This window comes from Eublepharis macularius, chromosome 9, assembly GCF_028583425.1.
Source record: "Eublepharis macularius isolate TG4126 chromosome 9, MPM_Emac_v1.0, whole genome shotgun sequence".
Classification (NCBI taxonomy): domain Eukaryota; kingdom Metazoa; phylum Chordata; class Lepidosauria; order Squamata; family Eublepharidae; genus Eublepharis; species Eublepharis macularius.
Window position 1 is genome coordinate 108,269,889 of NC_072798.1, and position 21,456 is coordinate 108,291,344.

At 50.1% G+C, this 21,456-nt stretch overlaps 1 protein-coding gene across 1 annotated transcript; it reads left to right on the forward strand.

Annotated features, from left to right (window-relative positions):
- The first annotated feature begins 5,872 nt into the window (after positions 1-5,872).
- Positions 5,873-9,547, forward strand: LOC129335373 (proline-rich protein HaeIII subfamily 1-like). The gene is made up of 3 exons (XM_054987809.1): positions 5,873-5,904; positions 8,435-8,878; positions 9,307-9,547. Exons 1-3 carry the CDS (start codon positions 5,873-5,875, stop codon positions 9,545-9,547), a joined length of 717 nt encoding a protein of 238 aa, XP_054843784.1.
- Positions 9,548-21,456: the final 11,909 nt, after the last annotated feature.

Genomic DNA, 21,456 nt, shown 5'->3' on the forward strand with positions numbered 1-21,456 from the left:
CCCACTGGGTCTATCGACCAATTTCCTTAGCATCTTTCCCTTTTATCATACTGTGTGGCCCACCTAATCTTAAGCACTGCGAGGTTTCTTCAGCACTTCCTCTCTTTCCCTTTATGCTTTAATGACTTCTCCTCTGCCCTTTTTATCAAGCCAACTTCTGTTCCTTTTAGACTCCTCCTGGGTTTCATTACCTTCTATGGGTCATGCTACAAGTGACGAATGACACTTGCCTGGCAAGTGAACAGACTCACGTGTATTCCTCCCTGTTCACTTGCCATTCACTTGTGCTCCATTTGATCAAGTGGAGAGCAAGTGAATGGCAAGTGAACAGGGAGGAACACACATGAGTCTGTTCATTTGCCAAGCAAGTGTCATTCGTCACTTGTAGCTTGCCTCTATGTCTGCATCTTTGTCTTCAGTCACACTGTCTCTGGGCTCCCTCCCCCTTAGTTTCTCTGTGTCCTGTCCCCATCTCTCTGTCTACAACACTATTCAAGTTCTTAAGCTTCTGTGAGGTTTTAATGTCAGCCAGACTGAAACTTACCCTTCTGTAGTTCAAGCTGGACACCAAACTTCCTTTACTTCCCATTGGAATGTTTATAACATAGCATTCCATTATGCCAGCCATTTGGTGGCAGAGGATTCCCTGCCACAAGCACAAGATAGATTGGAGGAAAGACGCTCACTGTAACCACGAGCTGCACAACTGAGAGCTGTTTCCGCCTGGCTCCACACCTTGGAAGCCACACTTGCAGAGGAATGAGGCATCATTACTTGTTGAGACCACATGATGATGCATGAAGCTGCTTCTACTGAATCAAACCATTTGATCCGTCCAGGTCAGTCTTGTCTACTCAGACAGGCAGCAGCTCTCCAGGGCCTCAGGCAGAAATCCTTCACATCACCTGCTACCTGGGCCTTTTAAACTGGAGGTGCAGGAGACTGAACCTGGGGCCTCCAGCATGTCAGGCAGATGCTCGACCGTTGGCTACTCCTTCCCCAAAGATTTAAACTATTAGACAGGTAATCTACACCAGAGTTTGGCTTTTTCCAGTGCCAAACAAGGCATGAATCTGCCCTTCTTTCTTCCATCTAACTGCCCGCTTTGCCATGCCTGGCTGCCAATCATTCAGCTTTCTAGAAAAAGGCATTGTGTTGTCTTTGAAAGAGCTCTAATATTATTTCATTTACCTTACTTTCTCTTCCCATAATTATCCATTCAGAATAATATTTAGCCTAATGTAAATTATACACCAAAATGACAGAACTCAATAAGAGTGGTTCAGTATTATGCTAATGGTTTTCTACATCAGTTGTGCAGGGTCCAGAGTTATGACAGCTTCACAGAAGGCCTTTTGTTGTGGTGCTATTGGTAACTTACCCTCTTACAGAAAAATAAAGCTGCGTTATTTCTCCATCCTCTCAAAGAAATATGAATATTTAACTGAAACCGTTGTGGGGATATTGCTTATCAGAGTGAGAAATGCATATAAATAGTATTAGCATTGCAATAAAGAGTTCAAGACAGGTGAATCTTATCACACAAAATGACTTTGAAATAGGACATCCACATGAAGCAGGATTACTTGAGGCAGACGATGAAGCTAAAAACTGCTTTGAAGACTGGAAAACTGTAAATATAGACACGGCGTCTGGGTATCCCCAGTATATGTTGTTGCCTGTTTCAAAGGGATGCAAGTCATCCAAGCCGACATGGCTGCTCAGGATGAAAAAAAAATAGATGCTCAGTTCTGAGACTCAGAAATGCAGCTTTGTGTTATACTGATAAAGAATATATTTGGTTAAATTTCCTCTGACCTTTTGATGTTACGTTGCAGGCATTGTCCTTTGAAGGGGAACTTAACCTTTGCAATATTTTAACTTTTCCAATAATCTGGCTCATGTCAAAGTGCCACATCTCTTCCCTTTAAATGTCAAATGTCGTACGTCCTTGGCAGTGCATGTCATTGAGACAACTTGAAGGCAGAGTGTTGTTCACGACAACTGTGGTAAACTGTGGATAATGATTACTAAGAATAAGTGTTTGGAACAGGCATATTAACTATCATAAAAGAAGGCGTGGCTGAATGATGCAAGATATTGTGCAGTCACAGTACAGTCCTAAACAGTTACACCCTTCTAAGACCACTGATTTATATCAGTTTGGAAGGAAGTAACTCTGTTTAGGACAGGACTATCCCTCTCTTAGGTAGATCACAGACAGGGATGGATTGTCTATTAAAAGCCCAGGACACTTCCCAGTGGGCCAATGACCTCACCCCCTGCTTGGGCCAAACCAGCCCTATGACAGAAGGTCTGAGGGCAACCCACCCAAGAATCATGCAAGGGGGGAAATAGTGCCCAGCCCACCAGAGGTAAGATGGTGGTGATGGTGGTAGCTGGCCCACCCTGGCCTGCATGAGGTAAGGCAGAGCAGGCAACAATGATGGAACCAAGATAACCCGTCTGAGTTGAGGTGGAGGAGTGGTAACACATCACCCGCGCAAGGCAAGTCTCAGGAGGTGGTGGCTCCTGGTCCACATGAAGTGAGGTGAAGGAGGTGGTGGTGCCCATCCAGTTGCATCTAAGATCAGCTCAAGGTGAGACATGGAAAGTGGTGCCCAGATTGATGTGCCCAGGGTGGGAAGCAGCTCCTAGAGTGCCTGAGCCCTGTTTGACACCAGGGAAGCAGCACCCGGCCCACTGGAAGAGAGCCCCCTGGCCCCTGGCCAATGGCTAGGAGAAGGGGTGAGCTACTGGGTGGGTGGAGAGGCTCCCAGAGACAGTGGTGAACAGTGGCCAGGTGCGGATGGTGGAGCTGGCACATGAGGTGGAGGGTGGAGTGGCTGAAATCCAGGAAACAGGTTGATCCATTCAGCTCATGTGCAAACAAAAAGGAAGGAAGGGCTGCTGCTGTGACCCCACAAATGATGGCATCGGTGACAACAACAAGCACTCGTGATCCCAATTCACTTTGGCACGGTGCGGACCAAAAACCACACAGCACCACACCGACCAAACTCGAGAGGTGTGAATGGCCACAGGCAAGCAGATTCTGTGCCTTTTGACGTGACTTCAGGGAAAGTGAGGCGTAAATGTCACCAGTGCAGAGGGGAGACCAACGTACAGGGCAATACAGGATCAGTTTGTTTTTTCTTTTTCTAATAGCAACACTGAAATTATTCAGTCACCAAATGGCCTCCAAAATATACAGAAAATGAGATGCTAAAAGGAAGCATGTTACCAAGCCATTCTTATTTACTTTCTTACTTCTTAAAAACTGATGTCAGGCAGTGAGAACAGGATCCAGATATTTTTAGCTGTTTTTGATTTTTCAAAACAGTCCTTTAATATGAAATGCATTTATCATATTGTCACAGCTGATGAATTAAAATACAATTCTAATATGAGTGGGAAATGCTAAACTTCAAGAAATTTATCTTCATTGTAAAGTGTGTGTGTCTAGATGCTATTTTCACTTTCCAGGCAAAACCTGATGCATAAGCAAACACCTTTCACTTTTCTGCCTTTCTTTGCATTCCAGTGCGAAAAAGCGTTACGTGGTAAATATTCATGAAAGTCTCATTTTAAAGCAATGGCACTATTTTGTGCAAGAAGAGCAGCAGAGAGAAAGAGAGAATCTTGTTACAATAGAGATTAGTTAATGTTTGGAATACTGACAGTTTGGGGCTTTCTTTTATGCTCTCAACAGAGAGCAAAACCTGTGATGCATATGTACTTCTAATTTCGATTATGCTGTGGTTTTCTAGTATTTTACTGGAGACTGAGAGGATATAAGACTACTTTGCTGTGAAAAGGCTGAATATTTTGTTTTAGATTGCCATTTTGCCTGAACTTCTGGGCAATGGTTTGTGGGAGCTCTGCAGCAAACCCTGCCCATAATCCTGCTTATCAGGGCGAGGATGCGGCACCCTGCCAATGCGGTGTCCATTAGGGGTTGAAAGTTCATTGTGGCCCCGTGCAATCTGAAAGGCATCCACTTAAAGTGAAAGAGGTCTCGCAGAGTAGCAAAGGCTGCCTTCTCCTGGTCCTCTGGGTATAGGGGGATCTGCCAATACCCCTTGGCCAGGTCTAGGGAACTGAGCCTTCCCCAGCTGGTTGATTTGGATGTCTGTCCAGGGCATGCGGTGACCTCCCAGTGTTTCTGGGAGCTGGGCCTCCAGGTTGCCCAGGCCACCAGCCCTGCCTCTGTAGGGATGTGGTGCTGGATGATGGCAGTCATTCCTAAGGTCCATGAGAAAACTCCTGGAAATTGGTCCAGAAGGTTCTTCACTTCTTGCATCTGCTCGGGGATGAGGCGGGGGGAGCGATGGTCAGCCCTTCCTCTGTAGGAGCATCTGGGGCCCAGGACAAGTTCCCTCCCAGGAAGTCCAGCTAATATGCCGGCCGCCTGCTGGCATTCATGTCATCAGTTCAGGTGGCTCTCATGCAACTGGTGATGGTCTGTTACTTGGGGCCCAGACTGAACATCATATATGAGGGGTCTGAGGGTTTGGACTTTGTCTCCCTCCAAGAAGATGTGAACATGGATCCTGTGGTCATACCAGGTCTCCTGTTATGTCTGGGCAGCTGCCAGGTGCTTCTGGGCCTCTGTCCAGGACCAGGCTAGCCTCTCCTGCAGCTGGTGGATGTGTTCATTGGGTGGCAGGAGCTCTTGGACTTCTGGATCTGGTCCAAGGACAAGATGCTGCAGGGCTGGCAACCATACAGAAGTTCAAAGGGGCTGAACCTTGTGCAGGCTGGAGGCATAGTCTCTCACATAGCGAAGAGGAGAGGATCCAGGAACAAGTCCCGTTGTGTTGGCTTGTCCTGTTCCAGCTTCCTCAGAGAGGTTTTCAAGGTCTGGTTGTACCGCTCTACCAGCCCAACAGTTTGGAGTTGATAGAGCGAAGGGAATATCTGCTTGATCCACAAGGTCTGACATAACTGTCATATAAGAGATGCCTTGAAGGAGGTCCTCTATTCTGTTAGGTTCTCTTCTGGCAATCCGACCATGATGAAGTAGTGCAACAAGGTCCAGGTACACATAATGCAGAGCAGGATCACCTCGGAGAACCAGGTGGCATACTTCAGGATTACCAAGATGTACCAGGCTCCCCTTGGAGTTCTGAGGAGGGTCCACACAAAGTTCATGTCTATCCTCTGGAAAGGGGTGGTAATGTCTGGCAGGGGAGAGAGAGGTGCCCTTGGAGTTGTCCACAAGTATGTCTTCTGACACAAGTGGAAACTCTGGCACTGTCTCTTCACCTCAGGGAAGACGGTTGGCAAGAAGTATTTGAGGACCTGTGCAAGGGTCTTGGTGGGTCCCTGGTGCTCATCCCAGATGTGTTCATGGACAAAGTGCAGGACTTCCAGCCAGTAAGCCCCGGGCACCAGGAGCTAGTGCACCTCCCCTCAGACCCAGCGGTCCCTTGTCCATTAGACCCACACCCATATTTCTTCTCCACCCGAGGTAAGCGTTAGACCCAATGGGTGTCTCTTACCTGGCTTTTGTAAATGGCAGCATTCTCTCACAAGCAACAGAGGGTCTTGTCTATCTCCTGGGGGTCTTCCTTACACATTGCTCCCCTGTAATCTCCTGTGGGCTTCGTTGACCAGGAACTTGTCTTATTCCTCACCCAAGTTGGCCCGGGTGGTACTCATAGCCTGGTGGAGTAGAGCCACAAAGGTTGGGGCATCCCTTCCCAACAAAATGGGGATAGTGCAGGTCAGGAATGTAGGCAATGTCTAGCTCACCCATCTGACCCTGAATCCTCATGGTGAAGCATACCACCAGTCACTGGTATTTGAGTCAGGAGACACATATTGCCAGGGTCCATCATTGTACTGAGAGGTTGTCGGGGACATAGAGATGGTGCTGACTGTATCTAACAGCGTTTGCAGGTGATGGCTGAACACATCTGTAGACAATGTAGCCAAGTGCAAAGTAATGCACATTGGAACCAAAAATCCAAAATATAAATACAAGTTGATGGGGTCTGAACTGGCGGAGACTGACCAAGAGAGAGATCTTGGAGTCATGATAGATAACTCACTAAAAACGTCAGCACAGTGTGCGACTGCCATAAAAAAAGCTAAGGCTATGCTAGGGGTTATTAGGAAAGGGATTGAAAACAAATCAGCCGGTATCATAATGCCTCTGTATAAATCGATGGTGAGGCCTCATTTGGAGTACTGTGTACAGTTCTGGTCGCCACACCTTAAAAAAGATATCATAGCACTGGAAAAAGTACAGAGAAGGGCAACTAAAATGATTAAAGGGTTGGAACACTTTCCCTATGAGGAAAGATTGAGGCGCTTGGGGCTCTTTAGCCTGGAGAAAAGACGACTGAGGGGAGACATGATAGAGGTTTACAAGATAATGCACGGGTTAGAGAAGGTAGAGAAAGATGTGTTTTTCTCCCTTTCTCACAATACAAGAACTCGTGGGCAGTCTATGAAATTATTGAGCAGTCGGGTTAGAACAGATAGAAGAAAATACTACTTTACACAAAGGGTGATAAACACATGGAATTCGTTGCCACAGGAGGTGGTGGCAGCTACAAGCATTGCCAGCTTCAAGAGGGGACTGGACAAATATATGGAGCAGAGGTCCATCAGTGGCTATTAGCCACAGGAGATAGATGGTATTCTCTTTGTGGGGAGGTGGTGCTCTGTTGTCTTGGTGCTGGAAGGAAGGCAGTGGGAGGGCTTCTGGTGTCCTGGCCTCACTGACAGTCCTTTAGATGGCACTGGATTTCTAGCCACTGTGTGTGACAGAACGTTGGACTGGATGGGCCACTGGCCTGATCCAACATGGCTTTGCTTATGTTCTTATGTTCTTATCTACCAGAATGAGGAAGGCTTGTAGTCTGGGCTGGACTGGCAGGACTACTTCCCAGCCCACATCACATTTCATGAAGGGGCATCCCCACTGGAAACATGCCATCTTCCTGCTGGATAACAGGGGCCTCACCAGGTTTTAGTGGTCCAGCTCTGCAGTGGCTCACCGGTAGAAGAGATGGCCCCACTTCTGCTAGGTGGACCTTGGGGTGCACTAGGTGGAAACAGGAAGGCACCTTGCAAGGGTTGTTTGAGCAAGAGGCTCAACCTGAGGTCCATGCTTGCCCCGCTCAAGTCCCTCCTGGGCCAGCCTGATTATCTTCCCTGGCCCTAGTGGGAAGTTGGGCTGTCTTTCCCTCCCTCCCTTTCCTTTAAAAGGTGGAATGCTAGTCAGAGTGAGATATATAAAAGGGAACACAGGCTGTGGCAAATAAAATGCAAGTCTGTGATCAGGCCGGCAAAAGGGGACTATGAGGAACACATTGCAAAAAACATAAAGACCAACAATAAACATTTCTTCAAATATATTAGAAGCAGGAAACCAGCCAGGGAGGCAGTGGGGCCCCTGGATGATCAAGGGGTGAAAGGATTACTGAAGGATGATAGGGAAATGGCCGAGAAGCTAAATGCATTTTTTGCCACCATCTTCACCGTAGAAGATGAGAGGTGCTTGCCCACTCCAGAACCGCTGATTTCGGGAGGAGTGTTGAAAGACCTGAGTCAAATTGAGGTGACGAGAGAGGAGGTCCTACGACTGATAGACAATTAAAAAACTAACAAATCACCCGTTCCAGATGGCAGACATCCAAGAGTTCTGAAAAAACTAAATGTGAACTTGTGGATCTCCTGACAAAGATATGTAACCTTTCATTAACATCTGCCTCCAGCTAATGTCACCCCCATCTTTAAAAAGGGTTCCAGAGGAGATCTGGGAAATTACAGGCCAGTCAGTCTAATGTCAATACCGGGTAAGTTGGTGGAAACCGTTATTAAAGAGAGAATTAGTAGGCACATTGATGAACAAAAGCTATTGAGGAAGACTCAGCATGGGTTCTGTAAGGGAAGATCTTGTCTCACGAACCTGTTAGAGTTCTTTGAGGGAGAGAACAAAGATGTGGACAAGGGGGAACCAATAGACGTCGTCTACCTGGACTTCCAGAAAGCTTTTGATAAAGTTCCTCATCAAAGGCTGCTAAGTAAGCTCAATAGTCATGGGGCAAAAGGACAAGTCCTCTCGTGGATCAAAAACTGGTTAATGAATAGGAAGCAGAGAGTGAGTATAAATGGGCAATATTCACAGTGGAGGGTGGTAAGCAGTGGGGTACCGCAGGGCTCAGTATTGGGTTGGGTGCTTTTTAACTTGTTCATTAATGATTTGGAGTTGGGAGTAACCTGTGAAGTGGCTAAGTTTGCAGATGACACTAAATTGTTCGGGGTGGTGAGAACCAGGGAGGGTTGTGAGGCACTCCAAAGGGATCTGTCAAGGCTGGGCAAGTGGGCGTCATCGTGGCAAATGAGGTTCGACGTGGCCAAGTGCAAAGTAATGCACATTGGGGCCAAGAATCCCAAATATAAATTGTCCGAGGGGCAGTGGCGCCACACCCTCGGACTCCGCGGCCCCCACCCCCTCCCACGCCCCTGCCCACGGCGACACCCACCTGCGGCCCCCGGAGTCGGCCAGGAGATACGCCGGGAGGGACGCCGGCAGGGCCGCGGAACCGCCGTCCGGCCAGGAGGGACTCTCCACCCCCCCGGCGGAGCTGACGGGCGCGGCCGCCGACCCGCCGAGGCCGGGGACCTGGCGCCGAGCGGCAAACGGCCGCGAATGGAGGAGGCCGTCAACCCGGGCGCGGCCGCAGCCCCGGCAGCCAGGGCCCGCGCCGGCGGGACGCCACGGCCATGGGCAAGGCAAGGAGAGGCCGCCCAGGAAGCCGGGCCGCGGCGAGATGCCCGCGCCGGCGCAGAGCTCCAACGGGGCCTACAACCCCCAGAAGGCCAAGGGAGAGGGTGGGCGCAGCCGGCAGAAGGACGGCCTGTGCGGCCAACCGCCGAGGCCAGCTAGAGGGGGAGGAAGAGGCCGGGAACAGGGCGAGGAGGAAGAGGGGCGGGAGCAGGGACAAGGCAGCCAACGGGGCCAGGGCAGATGGGGCAGCAGGATGTGGCCGCGCCTAGCCCAGGTGGTGGGAATGACACTGGGAGCGGTCACTGGAAGGGAGGGGTGGGGTTGGCCATAAGGAGAGGGGGTATTTAGAGGAGGTGAAACCCCAGGCCGAGGAGGAGGAAGTCGCATGTGACTGGGCCAGTTCACCCTGACGTTAGAAGGGTGACTGGCCGGGTGGAGCTAATTGCTGGCTGGCAGCGCCAGACCAGACGGTGGCCGGCCATCTGAGGCCTTGAGGGGGACGCGCTCCAGTGGTCAAGCCGGCCCTCACCCGGGGAACCCTCCCCAATTTCCCGACGAAGACCCAGCACGGACCCGCCGGGGGTGTCCCGTGCTGACCCGCCGTCACCCCCGCCACAAGGGGGCGCCCACACTCGTGACAAAGTGGTGGAGAATGTGGGCACTGATCCCGCCGTGAAACGACCGGTGCCACGCCTACCCGCCCCGCCAGGGTGGTCCCGCGCCCGGAGCTACCTGCTCCGTCTGCCTTCAGGCCGTCCCTGCCGGGAACCTCCCTCCGGACCGACCTCCGAGAACCCATGAATCAAGCGGCTGCCGGCGCCGCTGCGGCCCCCGGGCCCAACGGTCCGCCCGCCCCAGATTTGAGCCAGCTGGGCCAATGGATGGCGGAGCAGCAGGTGCGGCTCCTACGGGACCTGACGGCTCAACAGCAGGATTCCCAGGCCACCCTCCTACACGGGTTGGCCCAAGCACTGGGCGGAGGAGCGGCCGGCGCGCCACTTGGCCCGAGTCGAGGGGCCCCCTTTCAGTTAACAAAGCTGGGCAAGGTGGACGAGATTGACACCTACCTGGAGGCGTTCGAACGAACCGCGGAGGCCGCCCAGTGGCCCCAAGCCCAGTGGGCCTTCTTCCTCGGACCATACTTGACGGGAGAAGCTCAAGCGGCCCTGCGAGCTCTGCCTAAAGAAGAGGGCGCCGATTGCCGTACACTCAAGGCTGCCATCCTCGACCGCTACAAAGTGACCCTGGACTCTTACCGCCTTAAGTTCCGCGCTATCACCTACCGGAAGGTCGACCGGCCGTGGACCCTGGTCAACGCCCTCCGTGATGCTGCCCATCGCTGGCTACGGCCCGCGACGGAGGGTGAGAAGGGGATTGTGGATCAGGTAGTTCTGGAACAACTACTGAACATCCTCCCGCCGAAGGCCCGACAGTGGGTGGCCTGCAGCCGGCCAGCGTCCCTGAAGGAGGCCACCGCGCTGCTCGAGAACTTCACGGCAGCAGCCGACCCCCGGGAGCCCCCCCGCGAAGTTGGCAGCGGAGGTCGCTCCAATGGCCCGGGATTCTGGGGCCCTGAAGTCCCCCGTACAGGGAGGGCCCAACCGGGCAACAGGGAAGGCCCAAGCAGCCCCAGCAGACTAACGCCGTCGGCACCCCCACGAGAGGTCGCGTGGGGTCGCCCTCCACCAGGCCCAGCCGGGACGGGGCGCCGAAGGCAACCCGGGAAAACGATGACCGGGGGCCCTGCTTCAGGTGCGGCCAACGCGGCCACTACATACGCGACTGCCTGCAGATGGAATGTGACGCGGGCTGGGAAGAGGCATTCCCGGCAACAACTCCGCCTCCCCGCCCTCCGCCGCTGCTGATTCTGGTGGAGGTGTCGGGGCGGCGACTCTCGGCGTTCCTGGACAGCGGGAGCTCGGTGTCCATGATCCGCACCCGGTTGCTCCCTACCGGGCTACCGGTCGTCCGGACTGCCATGGTGGCCTGCTTCCACGGCCACTCCGAGACATACCCGGTGGTTCGCGTCCCCCTAACGTGCCAGGGGCAGACCTGGGAAGTGGAATTGGCCAGGGTCACCAACCTCCCCTACCCCGTGCTTCTGGGCCGAGATGTTCCTGAATTCCACCGACACCTACAAGTCGCCCGGGGCCCCGAGGAGGCCCTCCCGGTGGAGAGACAGGACGACCACCCGGGACCTGCGCCACGCCCGGGGGCCAACTTACCCGACTGGCCTACCGACCCAGCATTCGTCGCCAGCCAGACCGCCAACCCTACCCTCGAGAAGCTCCGAGACACGGTGGCGGTGAGTGAGGGGATCGTACGGGATCCTCGGAGGGCGGGGAGGCTGCCGCGGATAGTCCAAGAAGGGGGCGTGTGGTACCGACTCACAACAGAACGGGGTAGAGAAGTCCGCCAGCTCTTAGTGCCCCTGGAGTACCGCGAGATCGTCCTACGGCACGCCCATGACCATAACTGGGCCGGGCATCAAGGGCCTCATAACACGCTGGCCCGGGTGCTGACGCGGTTCTTCTGGCCGGGGGTGGACCAGGCCGTCAAGAACCACTGCCGGACCTGCAAGACGTGCCAACGGACTTCAGGGAGGCACCCGCCGCGGGCCCCCCTGGCCCCATTGCCCGTGATCCACACCCCCTTCGAGAGGGTAGCTATGGACTTTGTGGGGCCCCTGCCCAGGACGGCTCGGGGCCACCGCTTCATCCTCGTCCTCATGGACTATGCTACCCGATACCCCGAGGCTATTCCCCTGCGGACTATGCAGGCCCCGGGGGTGACACGGGCCCTCATTCGTTTCTTCGCCCAGGTGGGGTTGCCCTGTGAGATTGTCACGGATTGTGGGACGCCCTTCACGGCCTTGGTCACTCGCCAACTATGCCGCACCATGGGGATACGCCAAATTTTCACGTCAATCTACCATCCCCAGACGGACGGCTTGGTGGAGCGGTTTAACCAGACCCTGAAGCAGATGCTCCGGAGGCTCACCCACGACCGGACCGCTCAATGGGACCTGTTCCTCGATCCTCTCCTCTTTGCCGTGCGGGAATCACCCCAGGCGTCGACGGGGTTCGCTCCGTTCGAGCTAGTGTACGGACGCAACCCGCGCGGGATCCTGGAGGTAATGGAAGGGCAGTGGGCCACGGCCCCAGCCCAACCGGGCCAGCCAGCCCCCGAATACGTCCGGGGCCTCAGAGAGCACCTGGAGACCGCCCGCTCCTTGGCCAGACAGAACCTAGAGAAGGCCCAGGCCACGCAGAAGGCCCGCTACGACCGAGGAACCCGGGCAAGGACCTTCCTAGAGGGCGACCGGGTTCTAGTAAGCCGCCGGGTCTTTGGACCGTCCAAGCAGGGGGACCCCTGGCAAGGCCCCTTCCGAATCAACCGAGTGTTGGGATCCCATTCCTACGAGGTACAGTGTGGGCCATCCCACCGGCAGGCCAAACGCCTGCACATCAACGATCTAAAAGAGTGGTGCGAACGATCGGCGGGGGAGTGCCAGCTGGCCGATGACCCTTTGGAGCCAACAGAAGGGGAGCTCCCCTGGACGACACGCCAGCCAGAGGCCACTGCCCCAGGGGTGGACGCTGCCCTAAGCCCACGGCGACAAGAACAACTCCAAGCACTCCTAAACAAAGTGCCAGGCTGCTTCTCGACCCGGCCCGGACGCACCAATTTGGCAGAACATGCCATCCCCACGGCCCCAGGGCAGCTCGCATGGGCGACGTGGAGGCCCTTGCCCCGAAAACAATGGGACGCCGTGGCCCGCGAGGTAGAGGAGATGCTACGCCTGGGGGTGATCCGCCCATCAACCAGCGAGTGGAGGAGCCCCATCGTCCTCGTGCCGAAGCCGGACGGTTCGGTGAGATTCTGCGTCGACTATCGGGAGGTTAACAAAGTAGCGAAGTTCGATGCATACCCGATGCCCCGAGCTGACGTCTTGATTGACCAGTTAGGCACAGCCTGCTACCTCTCGGCTTTGGACCTGACGAAGGGGTACTGGCAGGTCCCAATGGCGCCGGGGGACCAAGAGAAGACCGCGTTCGCCACCCCCCAGGGCCTCTTCGATTTCCAGGTGATGCCCTTCGGGCTGCACGGGGCGGCGGCCACCTTCCAACGCTTGGTAGACCGAGCACTAACCCACTGTCGAGGATTTGCCACCGCTTACATCGACGACATCCTGATATACAGCCCGGATTGGCCGTCCCACCTTCTCCACCTCCGGCTTGTGCTCCAGGCTCTCCGCAACGCGGGCCTCAAACCAATCCCACGAAAAGTCGTCTCGGCTTCCAGGAGCTCAAGTACCTGGGGTTCCTGGTAGGACGCGGGCAGCTGCGTCCCCTCCCAGACAAAGTGGCCTCACTCGAGGCCTGCCCCCGACCAGGGACAAAGAAACAGCTACGCGGGTTCTTGGGGCTCGTCGGCTACTATAGTAAGTTCATCCCCCAGTACGCCAGCCGAGCCAGCCCCCTAACCGACTACTTGAGGAAGGACCAGCCGACCCGGGTCCGATGGACGCCCCAGGGCCAACGTGCCTTCGAGGACCTGAAGGCCGCACTGTCCAAAAGCCCCGTACTCCGCAACCCCGACTTTGACAAGCCCTTCATACTCCAAACAGATGCATCGGATGCAGGGCTCGGGGCTGTCCTGTCACAGGAGCACGAAGGTCAAGAACACCCCATCCTTTTCATCAGCTGGAAGCTGCAGCCCGCCGAATGGAAATACGCCGTTGTCGAGAAGGAGGCACTGGCAGTCAAATGGGCCGTCAGGGCACTCCAATACTATCTTGTCAACAACCCCTTCACCCTCGTGACGGACCACGCCCCCCTTCTCTGGATGTCCCGGCTAAAAGACCATAATGCTAGAGTCTTACGGTGGTATCTATCCCTTCTCCAGCTTTACGATCCGCCACTGCCCGGGGAAGTTACACGCCAATGCCGACTTCCTCTCCTGGATGTTCGCCGAAGACGGAAGGTCCAGCACGACGCTCGGGGGGGGGGTGTCCGAGGGGCAGCGGCGCCGCACCCTCGGACTCCGCGGCCCCACCCCCTCCCACGCCCCCACCCACGGCGACACCCACCTGCGGCCCCCGGAGTCGGCCAGGAGATACGCCAGGAGGGACGCCGGCAGGGCCGTGGAACCGCCGTCCGGCCAGGAGGGACTCTCCACCCCCCCGGTGGAGCTGACAGGCGCGGCCGCCGACCCGCCGAGGCCGGGGACCCGGCGCCGAGCGGCAAACGGCCGCAAATGGAGGAGGCCGTCAACCCGGGCGCGGCCGCTGCCCCGGCAGCCAGGGCCCACGCCGGCGGGACGCCACGGCCATGGGCAAGGCAAGGAGTGGCTGCCCAGGAAGCCGGGTCGCGGCGAGACGCCTGTGCCGGCGCAGAGCTCCAACGGGGCCTACAACCCCCAGAAGGTCAAGGGAGAGGGCGGGCGCAGCCGGCAGAAGGACGGCCTGTGCGGCCAACCGCCGAGGCCAGCTAGAGGGGGAGGAAGAGGCTGGGAACAGGGAGAGGAGGAAGAGGGGCGGGAGCAGGGACAAGGCAGCCAATGGGGCCAGGGCAGATGGGGCAGCAGGATGTGGCCGCGCCTAGCCCAGGTGGTGGGAATGACACTGGGGGTGGGCACTGGAAGGGAGGGGTGGGGTTGGCCATAAGGAGAGGGGGTATTTAGAGGAGGTGAAACCCCAGGTCGAGGAGGAGGAAGTCGCGTGTGAATGGGCCAGTTCACCCTGACGTTAGAAGGGTGACTGGCCGGGTGGAGCTAATTGCTGGCTGGCAGTGCCAGACCAGACGGTGGCCGCCCATCTGAGGCCTTGAGGGGGACGCGCTCCAGTGGTCAAGCCGGCCCTCACCCGGGGAACCCTCCCCAATTTCCCGACGAAGACCCAGCACGGACCCGCTGGGGGCGTCCCGCGCCGACCCGCCGTTACCCCCGCCACAAGGGGGCGCCCACACTCGTGACATAAATACACAGTGATGGGGTCCAAACTGGCAGAGACTGACCAAAAGAGACATCTTGGAATCGTGGTGGATAACTCACTGAAAATGTTGATACAGTGTGCGACAGCAATAAAAAAGGCCAGTGCTATGCTGGGGATTATTAGGAATGGAATTGAAAACAAACCAGCTAGTATCATAATGCCCCTGTATAAATCAATAGTACGGCCTCATTTGGAATACTGTGTACAATTCTGGTCACCACACCTCAAAAAAGATGATATATCCCTGGAGAAAGTGCAGAAAAGGGCAACTAGAATGATTAAAGGGATGGAACGCTTCCACTGTGAAGAAAGGTTAAAGCGCTTGGGGCTCTTTAGCTTGGAGAGATGACGACTGAGGGGTGACATGATAGAGGTTTACAAGATTATGCATGGGATAGAGAAGGTAGAGAAAGAAGTATTTTTCTCCCTTTCTCACAATACAAGCACTCGTAGGCACTCAATGAAAGTGCTGAGCAGTCGGGTTAGAACGGATAAAAGGAAGTACTTCTTCATCCAAAGAGTGATTAACACATGGAATTCACTGCCACAGGAGGTGGTGGCAGCTTCAAGCATAGGCAGCTTCAAGAGGGGATTGGATAAACATACAGAGCAGAGGTCCATCAGTGGCTATTAGCCACAAGGTACCGATGGAACTCTCTGTCTCGGGCAGTGATGCTCTGTATTCTTGGTGTTTGGGGGGGGCAATCAGTTGGAGGGCTTCTAGCGTCCCTTCCCCACTGGCAGACATCCTGAGGACACCTGGTTTTTGGCCACTGTGTGACACAGAGTGTTGGACTGGATGGGTCATTGGCCTGATCCAACATGGCTTCTCTTATGTTCTTATGTTCCTAGCAAGGATGTGACATCACTTCTGTGATGCCATGTTCTGTGATGTCACTTCCAGGTCAAAGGTCAGGAGATGGCACTTCCCAAGCTCCACCCCCTTCCAGTGACGTCACTTGCAGCATACTGCACCCAAACCCCACCCCTCCCTGTGATGTCTCTTTCAGGGCAGTCTCCCAAATCTGCCTCTTCCTCTTCCTCTTCTGCCTCTTCCTCTGAAGTCACTTCAGTGCATCCTGTCTTGCGGGCTCTCAAACATCTGGCATTTATTCTGTGTGGCTTTGACATTAAGCAAGTTTGGCCACCCCTAGTCTATGTGCTTCTCAGAGAAAGAATTCTGGCTATATCTGGGAACTGTGTGGAAGTCTGAGAGCCTAATTCTGTCTAATGCAGACAAATTGTGTGTATGCCTGGGGCAGTCAATGTTTGTCAGTGTTTATCTGAGGGAGTGATTATTCTATTTAGGTCAGGCAAGCTGTACAGAAATGCCTGAATGAATCTATTTCCGTGTGGATATGAAAATAATTCATTCTGTTAGAGAAAATCTGTGTGGAATATTACTTTGAGTGACTGAATCTGTGAAAATACCTTTAAGAAGAAATAATTATATCTGAAACTGCCAAGCTAAAGAACTATTCCGAAACCAATATACTTATCAAAACTCTGCAACTATCATGCTTATGTACCCATAAATAAATTCTACTTTTGTATAAGAAAAGAAAACCATTTTTTATCTCTCAACCACCCATACATGCTAAGTGTTCGGTCACACTATCATCTTTAACCAAGTCTTCTTGTAGTAGCAGTTAAACAGAAGAAGTCTAAGGCAGAAGCCTTTGGTGGCAATGAAAACTTTTGAGGAGGCGGTAAAATATAGGTCACGCTCATAAAAAAAGGGGAAGTATTCTTGGGGTATAAGCCTGAGAATAGTAGCAAACACCTAAGCTCTGTGTGAGTGGAAATATAAGGAGTGTTTATTAGGACCAGGGTCCTCCTGAGGTATAAATTTAAGGTATAGTAAGGAGGAGCTGGATTAAAGGTCTAAAGGCAAAGGCATATAAAGGTTACCTCAGAAAAAGATTACAGTGAAGTTGTGTAGATTTTACTTAATATATTTATATCAAAATGAGATTGCTTACAGCATCATTTAAAAGAAAAAGACCAAGAAAAATGATTAAAATAAAAAAAATTGACAATAAAATCAACAGGAAGTAAATACTAATACCTTTGGATATTTGGCAACAAGATAACAACAACAACATTCAATTTATTTACCGCCCTTCAGGACAACTTAATGCCCACTCAGAGCAGTTTACAAAGTATGTTATTATTATCCCCACAACAAACTCCCTGTGAGGTGGGTGGGGCTGAGAGAGCTCTGAGAGAGCTGTGACTGGCCCAAGGTCACCTAACTGGCTTCAAGTGAAGGAGTGGGGAATCAAACCTGGTTCTCCAGATTAGAGTCCTGCGTGCTTAACTACTACACCAAACTGGTTCTCAAGAAGTCTTTGCAATACGTTTCTGCTTTTTTTAAGGAAAAACATGGCAAACTTATGTAGTTATGGCACTTTACACCTTCAACACTAAGATGCTTGCTGCAGCAGATTATATAAATACATGGTGGACTTGCCTCAACTGCAAAAGTTCAGATCACTATAAGATAGAATTCCTTGTCTCTGTCTATCAAGGACCAGCTTTGGAAACAGAAATGTCTTATGTTATGCAATATTCAAGTTCAAGTTCAAGTTTATTGTTACAATCTGCAACCAGTACATATAAAACCATTTGCAAATCAGTTTAAAAACAGTTGAGACTGGATACAGGGGGAGAACAATGAATAAATATAGAAGTAAAAAATAAAATCATCATAGATTAGTTATTTAAAATGTTAAAATACATTCAGTCTGCCTTATGAGATTTACGTTGCTTGTAGACCTGGGCACAGAATCTTGCTACCTGACGTGTTGTCTGGTGATTCCGATCAGACAAAAGATAATCGAGTTTGATTTTATTTGAACTCCCAGGGAATCTTTCTACTAATGAACTGATGGTTTCCACTCTAATTTTACTATGACTTGGGCAGTTAAAGAAGATGTGCTCCATTGAGTCAATTTCTGGTTTTCAAATTTTTTTATTGGATGGGTTAACAAACATAAACATGATAATCATTATCATTTTCCACCCCATTACATTTTCCCCATCCTTCCCCCCTCCCTTAACTAGTGACTTCCAACAGTTTTCCATACCCAACTTAACCTAAAGAATATATACTATAAATTCTTAAAATCTATAATAATATGTATAATATATATCTATATAATACATACTAATCTAGTCTATTTAATTGTATTAACTATATCAATATAATACTTATCTAACTTAAGAGTATACAAAATATAAGTATATAATGAGTACATGAGTATAATGAGTACTAACTAATATATATATATATATATATATATATATATATATATATATATATATATATATATATATATATATATATATATATATATATATATATATATATATATATATATATATATATATATATATATACTAATCCTTAAATACCTATTATCCATATCCATTGAGTCAGTTTCTCTTAGGGGACAGGAGCAAAGCCTAAGAGAGTAAGGGACGGCTTTAAACTTTCCTTCCAGAACGGCAGAGGGTGGAGTCGAACTTCTAGCTAAAGTAAATGCCCTTCTGGAGTTGCTGGATTCAAGAAAGTAAAAATAGGCTGCAGGAGCGGCAATATATTTAGTAGTATCTGAAGAAATAAAACCTGGTGCTCTAAGTAGATCTGTTTGTCTTTCAATGTCTGTCACTCTCTGCTCGGTCTAACCCCATGACTAGCAAACTTTGAGGGGAGAGACCCAATTTTCCTATGCATAAAATAAAGATGGCAGAAAGCACAGAGGCCCGGATTGTCTTGAAAGTTAATTTCCTTTTATTAGCTTTGTTAAACATAGATATAACATTGATATGACAAGATCCGAATCATTTTTTGTGGTATCTGTCCTTTCTCAAGTTATATTTGTGATTCATAGTTCTGGTAAGATTGTAAACTCATAAATTTCATAATCAAAATAAAAATCAAGAGAGATTACAATGAAATTATTAAAAGCAAAAGTAAAACAGATAAAAAACAATAAATTACAGTAGTGTTCCTTTTTAAAAGAATAAATCAATAAATTATAATAAGAGGCAGAGGTGCTAAGGCAATAAGCCAGCAATAGAAAAATGTAGTATAATTCATATGAAGTGTCAAGAAAAATCAGCAAGAAGCTTGGAAAAATTAAAAAAGGATTTGCTTGCCTGACACACAGAGGAGTCAGTAAAGGTAAAGGTAGTCCCCTGTGCAAGCACTGAGTCATCATTATTGACCCATGGGAGGACATAGCATCTTGACGTTTTCTTGGCAGACTTTTTGTTACAGGGTGGTTTGCCATTGCCTTCCCCAGTCATCTACACTTTTACCCCCAGGAAACTGGGTACTCATTTTACCAACCTCAGAAAGATGGACGGCTGAGTCAACCCTGAGCCAGCTATCTGAACCCTGTGGCTTCCACCAGGATCAAACTCAGGTTGTGAGCAGAGCTTGGGCTGCAGTACTGCAGTTTACCACTCTGCGCCATGGGCTCTTACAGATTTGGCACCAAATGAATCTTTGTGGGGAGGGTATTTTACAGTTAGTGCCCTAATAGAGAAAATTCTATCCTTGGTGCTTACCTACCTCACTTCTGAAAGTGGGAGCACAGAGTCAGGCCTCATACTCCATCTTCTCAGAACACGAAAAGCTGTAGAGATAATAACCAGCATTTTCAATTGTGCCTGGAAGCAAACTGGCAACTAGAGAAAATTTTTTAGAAGTGGCGAGATGCACTATCTATAACTCATGCTTGCAAGCAATCTTGCCATCACATTTTAAACCATCTTACACTTCTGGAAATTCTTCAATAGCAACCCAAATAGAGTCCACTGCAGAAGTCCAGTCAGGAGTGCCTTGTAACAATCTGCTGTGACTGTGTACCCCATTACCAATGCCATAAAGTTCTCTATTCCCTTATATTTATTAAAAACAAAAGGAAGTTTGAGGCTGGGATATGAAACAATGTTTATCAATGATTTGTATCCCAACCTTCCTCCATTATATCATTTGCAGCAATCCTGTGAACTACACTGGCTGAGAGAGAGAGAGAACAAACTTCTTGGATTCAAGCCTAGGTATCCCAAGTCAAGCTCAACACTTAAACCATTATACCATGCAAACCCAATACAAACCATATAAGCTGAGGTATGAACCCTTCGTTCCAAGAATGATTTCATATCTTTTATAGATACCTATGTTGAAGCTAAGCAGGGTCAGCCTTGGGTAGTAATTGTATGGGAAACCTCTACGAAGACCAAGGTTGTAGAGGCAGGGAATTGCAAACCACCTCTGTTAGGCTCTTGCTTAAAACCCTGCTAGGAGTTGCTATAAGTCTGCTATAACTTGAGGGCACTCTCCATCACCATGTATAGATTTGCTAATAGTGTTTTTGTAGCTAGCACTGTTCTCTTTTTATCTTTCTGCTGGGTTTTTTTTCTGTTTTGCACTAAGACAATATTTTTTTAAAAAAAATGATTTTAGAACTCATTCACATATTGCATACTGTAATTGAAATATGTGCAGCAGAAAGCAGATGTAGCAATGATGGCTGGTGAGACAATAACAGAAATCCTTTGAGCATGACTAATATATGAAACTTGCTGATAATGTAAGGGTGGCAGTAGCACAGTTCTAGGGATTTGTGATGATATGATATCACAGATATCACAGATCAAGTATGCATGTGAGCTTTATGAAATGAAATTGGAGGAAGTCTGCAAGCTATATAATAAAGAAATGAAAGACAGGCCATTTGCTTACTCCAAGGCTGTGTAACAGAACTCAAAATCAGGCTTCTTGCCAAACAAAACTGGACTGAAGTCCAGTGGCCTGCATTTGAACATGGAAAACATGAGCTGGTCCTGTGGGTGGTTCTATAGGAGAGGACAGATTCTGGGTTTATATTTTAGTGTATCTGAAGCCTAATCTATACATGCAGCTTGGACATGAGGAGGCTTCAGAAAAAAACTTCCTATAAGACCAAACCAGTATTTTTATTTATTTATTTATTTACTTACGTATTTTATAGGCCACCTTTCTCACTGAGGCAGAAGGAAAATTAAACAGTGTGAGTTAGTACAATAAATTTCCAAAGCCATTTCAATAAACAGTGTAATAGAGTATTTAAATGCAAATTTGCAAAGCTTTAAAACCAAGAGAGATCCGATACAGAGTTGAAAAAATGGTGAAACGGTTTTTGTAATCTGCATTAAGTCCTCCAATGGGCATAATTAGCACTTGGTTCTGTTGCATAGTCTTCCGCCTTGATGCAAGTCAATTACCATGTCCTTATTGCCTGTTTTGAGAACTGCTTAAAATGAATAACAGATTATCTGTATGTGGCCATAGGTCTCCGTGAAAGTAAAACCATTCCCCAGTATCGAACATTGGTCTCTTATGTTGCACGACAGGATTGTATGCTGAGAGTTGAACATACTTGGCAAGAAGTGACCCAAAGAAATGTCCTGTAGGCCTTTCTGTGCCGTTGTGGCAGTTTCTTGAGTCTGAGTCTTGCTTTTCTGATTTGGCTATCAGCAGTCTTAGGGTGGAATCTTAAATGTAGGAAGACTTATCTCAGATGTTCGAACTGTTTTCATGATCCTATAAGACATAAAGCATTAAAATGCATGGCTTGATTGTATACTATAGAATTTTTCACGTATTGTGGATGGCAGCTACTGGTGTGCAGATACGCATAGTAAGCAGTTGGATTTTTGC

Coding starts and splice junctions, on each gene's coding strand:
- LOC129335373 (XM_054987809.1), top strand. CDS start 5,873: ATGGTGCTGACTGTATCTAACAGCGTTTGCAG. Junction 5,905..8,434: donor GTATCTAACAGCGTTTGCAG/GTGATGGCTGAA, acceptor TCCGAGGGGCAG/TGGCGCCACACCCTCGGACT. Junction 8,879..9,306: donor AGCCGGCAGAAGGACGGCCT/GTGCGGCCAACC, acceptor TTCCCGACGAAG/ACCCAGCACGGACCCGCCGG.